Genomic DNA, 5,857 nt, shown 5'->3' with positions numbered 1-5,857 from the left:
TAATGGAACTTGGAAATTGGTAAACTATGAGAGCTAGCAAGAAGCCAAACATTTATTAGCTTGTTCAGCCGGGGCTTAACTGGTTCGTAGCTCCACCCTGCTTGTTAGCGCCAATGTCAATGGATGTATGCGACGGATCAGCCAATAAGTTTCCAAAAAAAAGAAGACGTTTTGCTTTATTTTCACCCAAACATACCAGTAGCTAGCTAGCCTCTAGCTAGATTGATTTGATCTTTGTCGCCATTATCGCCGGATCTAACTCTCTTTCATCTGAATTGCTAGCCAGATCAGGCTCCTTGCTTCAGAAGTTCAGATGCTTCAGATACTTGCAGCACTAGCTAGCTACTACCCTGTTCATGCATTGCATCCATGCATGTGGTTTGTGCTCCACCTTGAAACGTCGCAGCTGACTAATCTACCATCTCAAGTAACCAGATAGGCCGCGCTACGCAACAATGTTTACCAGGGTGGATTAAGCACCCAAAAGGTGCCGGGCGTACGTACGGGCGACGTTAACTGCACATACGGCCTGCCTGCCACACATATCGCCCGCCCGCCGGCCGCCTCGCTCAGGTACCTTACCTCGGGCGAGGCGCGCGGCGGCGGGCGCGCGCCGTGATTGGTGGCCGCCGGCCGGCCGCGGGTTGCGGAATGCGGGGGCTCGCGCGGGTCTCGTGCTGAGAGGGACCGCTGCCGGAAACCCGAGGCCACCATCGATTGACGCGTGCGACGCGGCGGCGTCTTCCAATCCCGCCGGCGACGTCGCCGTCGACCTCGAGGGAAACGTGCGGCAGGTGAGGAGAAGGGGCCGCCCTCTGGCGGGATCGGGCGCGATGGATGGCGAACGTGACATGGACGGGCACGAACCGGGGAGGGGACGCATGTCACCTGCACGGGCTGCGCGTCGCACCGCGTCGAAGCTAGCAGTGTGCATGCTCGCTCGCTTACCTCGATCGAGCTGTCCCTGTCGGTGCCCCGGCCGACCAGCGACGACGCAACCTCCTCTATAAATAAGCGCGGCGACCCCAGAGCAGAGCACAACACCACCCAGAGCCCAGAGGCCAGAGCTAGCTAGCTGCTGCATCCTGCATTCCTCCCTAGCTGACACACCATTCCATCTCCTGCCGGAGTCCCCAGGCCTCTCGTCTCAGTAGTCAGTATCTCGCCGGCGATCTCTATCTCTATCTCCGTCGAGCAAGGCAGCTGACTGCAGCCTGCTGACACATTTCCCGGACTCCGCCGGCGTGGGGACGCGTGCCACTGCTCTCGCCTGCGCCGCAGCAGAGTACTGTGAGGGCGTGAGTCGATCGGTACAGATAGAAACTAACCGCCGGGGCGCACGGTGCGAGAGGGATCCGTTCCGTCCTCGCGTGGTTTGCGCGTGCGTGAGGTCGTCAGAAGAAGAAGATGGTGAACACGAAGCGCGTCGAGCCGGTGCGGGGCGGCGGCGGCGGCCTCCCGCTGGCGGCGCTCAACCACATCTCGGTCGTGTGCCGGTCGCTCGAGAGCTCCGTGCGCTTCTACCGCGACGTCCTCGGGTTCGTCCCCATCCGCCGCCCGGGCTCCTTCGACTTCGACGGCGCATGGTGCGTCCCGAGCTATAGCTTCCCTGGATCGATCGATCTCTTCATTCTACATACTGCGTGCTGCACGCAGCCGCCATTGCCCTTGCGAGCTCGATCTGCAGCACGCCGATGCATGGTGGCTAGCTTCGCTCCTGATGTCGATCGAGCTAACATTATATTTGGTCGATGTGAACGGCGTACTGCAGGCTGTTCAACTACGGCATCGGCATCCATCTCCTGCAGGCCGAGGACCCCGAGAGCATGCCCCCGAAGAAGACGGAGATCAACCCCAAGGACAACCACATCTCCTTCCAGGTATGCATGCATGGGCATCATGCCGCCGCACTAAGCATGCATGCATCATAATTAACTGAGAATTTTGTCTAAAAAAATAACTGAGAATTTCGAAAATAAAAAAAGAATCATAACTGACATCTCCTTCCAGGTAGTATTATTATATTTGCACATCTCACCAGCGAGTAGGAAAGGCAGAACTTCTCATGATCATGCATGCGATCTGAGTGCTAGTGATGCACAGAGTAGGAACAAATGGAATTGATAGAGTGTTGCTTGTTGATGCATTGTGTACAGTGTGTTATCCTAAACGCCAAACGGTAAACAGTCGGTCACCTGCTGTTTAGCTCATTATTCGGGTAAAATGGGTGTTTAAACGGGAAAAACGACCGTTTAAACAGTCAAAACAACAAATTAAACAGAAACGGTGTACCACTGTATAGTGTTTAAACGGTGTGTAGACAGGCTAAACGACCGTTTAGACAAACAGTATTTGTGTATTTGTTTGCAAAATTATTTAAGTATTTAAAACGTGTATGCCTAATTATCCATCAAAATTTGTATTTGATTACCGAATTGTTCATTACATCTGCTAATATCACTCGGCATACCCTAACTTAAAATCCTAGATCTGCCACTGCTAAGCATCATAATTAACCTATGTTTAAAATCGCGGACTAAGACGTTTAGCGGAAGCCCTTCCAAAAAGCTAAGAGAGTTATAGCGAAAGCTATAGCGGAGCTATCCATTTAGCGGTTTGCAAAAAAAATATGCATAATGTGGCTAATAACATTAGTAATGCAACCAATTTCAGCAAACTTTTCATAGCCATACGTCCATAATACATATAAAATTAGAAGTATCATTGGTCTAACATTCTAAAATAGACTCAATACGTCTCTTGACTGCCTAACTATGCATGTGTTGTTTTGTCTATGGTCCACCCTAGTTATATTGGGTTTTTTTTGCTACATCTTTAGCGGAAGTAGCGGACATTTATTATCACTAAATCTTATAAAAACCCCTTTAGTGGACATAGCGGATAAATGTTGTATAGCGTAGCGGTAGATCTTTTAAAAAGCTAATAGCGAACTATAGCAGGCTATTTTGTACATGGAAATTAACTGAGAATTTCCGAAATAAAATAAAAAAACAAAAAGAATCATACTGATCCTTAGCTGTGGCAATACGGCGTATTATTATATATACTAGTTAGGTTGGCACGCTACGCGCGCCTATACAAAAAAACGTGGATCTAAAATATTAATAGAAAAATATTATCTGTTACTATGTTCGAAGCAACATCGTATCGATATATTGAGTTAGATCTAAAAGTTACAGTACAGCGGCATAGTAGTTTTGTGTCTGAGAGCGCGTCAATCTCAAGCATTGTAGTATAGAGGTACATGTAATTTTTCCTTAGGATTTTTTTTGGGTCAGTAGGTATAGTTTAATTACTTTAGTAGGAAAAAAGTAGGATTAGAAATGAATGAACATTTTAATTATATTTTGTGGATTTACGGAGGGAAATCAAAACCCAAGAAATAGTACAACTACCATATGTAAATGTAGTATACAAAGTTTAGTTATTATTTTTGTATGTAGGAAGTAGTTAAATATATTTTGTATTGTCAAATAATAGAAGAAAAATATTTTTTAAGATAAAGAGACTAACTTAATAGAATCGTGGGCCCCACGTGGGCCCCGCCCAAATAGTACATGGGTCCCACGTGGGCCCCGCCTGAATAGTATGTGGGCCCACGTGGGTCCCGCCTGAATAGTACGTGGGCCCCACGTGATTCCCACGTGAATAGTATGTGGGACCCGCATGAACAGTAATCGGGCCCCCGTGGGGCCACGACTCATGAGGAGGCCCCAAATCTTGGCCCTTTAGTATATGTACTTAATGCACGTCCCACCGTGCGTGCACTTATAATATATGCAAATAAAGATACATTTCTGATTTCTCTGGATCGACCTGCTGATCTTGCTGCAGGATAGTAAACGTTTCGTAGGCACTGATGACAACTTGGAGCAGAGAAAACAGAGATACGCTTCGGTGTCATGAGTCAGCAGAGTTGACATCGGGGAATCTATATAGATAACTGAATTAACTAGCTTGCAGCCTGCATTTCGGCTCCCTGATCTTTCTGCAGATCGACCTCCTCCACTCCCGGCCCTCATCTGCTCTCTAGAATATGAGCAGTCGCTGAAATCCGGAGTGGATTTGGCATCTTCAGAAGTAGCCAACGCTGAAACGATCGGTCCCGATCGCATCGATCGCCCAGCTGGATGACACGCGCGCCTCTTTTTGGCAAATTCATCTCAAGTTGAACTAATTTGATGCCATCCCATTTGCTAAAACATTATTTTTCTGCCATGTTCATGCGAAGATGGTGGCTGCACCCATTAGGAATTCAGAGTAATAGGCCACAGCATGTTCTTACCCTTCTGGCCATACAAATTCTTTTCTACCTGGCTAGATCATCTGATCCACACTTTCAGCATAAGGAATGGCGCCTGACAGTGCCCCTGATGACGATTAGCATAAAAACACGACTAGGATAATTGATAAATGGCTATCCCATTATCTAAAGAAAGGGCTACACCAGAATTCATTATGCTCTCTGGATCATTGTACTTGGCAGGATCTGAGCTCGTGCATATGGTTTAGTCCTTCTTAAATTTAATGTAAGCAGTCACTACCATAGCTAGCTGAACCCCTAGCTTCTAGTGACAGGCGATTATATACAAGACCGCGACAGTATTTTTTAATTCTGTAGCTCTTATATAAATGTACTTGATTGATTGTGCTTGTCCCATATAGGTTGCGCAAGTCGACAAGGAAACGTAGCTTTACGCTCAGCTGTTTTGATAGGGATCGTTGCGTTGTCTGATTATACGTACAACAGTAAAAGCAGAAGTGGAATCTACATGCATCAACTTGAAAACTTCTTTTTTTACAATAAAAAAGACAAACAAATTTGAACACAGTTCGCAGATACTTGCATATATAATAATTAGTTTGCTCGAACGAAATCAAATTCTGATGGGCAATTGACGTGGATGGGTGCAGTGCGAGAGCATGGAGGCGGTGCAGCGGCGGCTCAAGGAGCTGGGCGTCCGCTACGTGCAGCGGCGCGTGGAGGAGGGCGGCATCTTCGTGGACCAGCTCTTCTTCCACGACCCCGACGGCTTCATGGTCGAGGTGTGCACCTGCGACAACCTCCCCATCGTGCCCCTCGTCCCCGTCGAGGGCAACGCCGTCCTCGGCCTGCCGCCCCAGTCGCCGGCCTGCAAGAGGCCAGCTGCAGCAACCCTCAGGCCAGCGCCGCCGACGACGCTTCCCGTCCCCGTGGCGGTGCCGGCGCCGGTCTCGGCCGCGGTGCCGCCTGCGCAGTGCGTTCCGGCGATGAGGTCCTGCCCGGAGCACGCGTGCATGCAGGTCTGATCGATTGACTCGCCCACCGAGATGACCGAGCTGGATCATCGGAAGGACACCGGCAGCATCTTGAAGACCCAGCGAAGATTTATTTGCTGCCTAGCTTGTTTCCTTCCATTCGTCGACCATGAAGAGTTGTATGTGCCGGGCGTCTTTTCCGATCCGTCCAAGTTTTTTATTTAATTTTTTGTTCGATGTCGATGGCCGGTCTGCTGCAGCTAGCTGCTGCATGCACCTTGTAACACCACTGCACATAGTATATGTATCCACGCATGTTGTAATATGTTGTAATCTATTTATTATATATATAATATAAATATATCCAGTATTCCCGTGGCAGAGCAAGAGTTCAAGTTAGGAGGGCTTTATTTCTCCTTCTTATCCTTCCTGGGATTTTGGGGGAGCTCCAATGGGAATTGAGATACATGGAGGTAGGGGGCTCCAGCCACCTCGGTTCAGACCCCTCCTGGATCCGCCGCCCTTGGATATATCCATGATCCAGGAACTACTCAGTTGTGCCATTTCTTGACTTTTACTTCTGGAACTTTATGCAGCA

General features: G+C 48.6%; 1 protein-coding gene across 1 annotated transcript; it reads left to right on the top strand.

Annotated features, from left to right (window-relative positions):
• Window positions 1–1,045: 1,045 nt before the first annotated feature.
• LOC120705839 lies at window positions 1,046–5,640 on the top strand. Its single transcript, XM_039990369.1, has 3 exons — window positions 1,046–1,586; window positions 1,772–1,880; window positions 4,936–5,640. The coding sequence occupies exons 1-3, from the start codon at window positions 1,408–1,410 to the stop codon at window positions 5,308–5,310; spliced, it is 663 nt and encodes a 220-aa protein (XP_039846303.1). The 5' UTR covers window positions 1,046–1,407; the 3' UTR covers window positions 5,311–5,640.
• Window positions 5,641–5,857: the final 217 nt, after the last annotated feature.

Source organism: Panicum virgatum, chromosome 5K, assembly GCF_016808335.1.
Source record: "Panicum virgatum strain AP13 chromosome 5K, P.virgatum_v5, whole genome shotgun sequence".
NCBI lineage: Eukaryota > Viridiplantae > Streptophyta > Magnoliopsida > Poales > Poaceae > Panicum > Panicum virgatum.
Note: the sequence above shows the minus strand (reverse complement) of the source record. Positions and strands in the feature narration are given on the sequence as shown.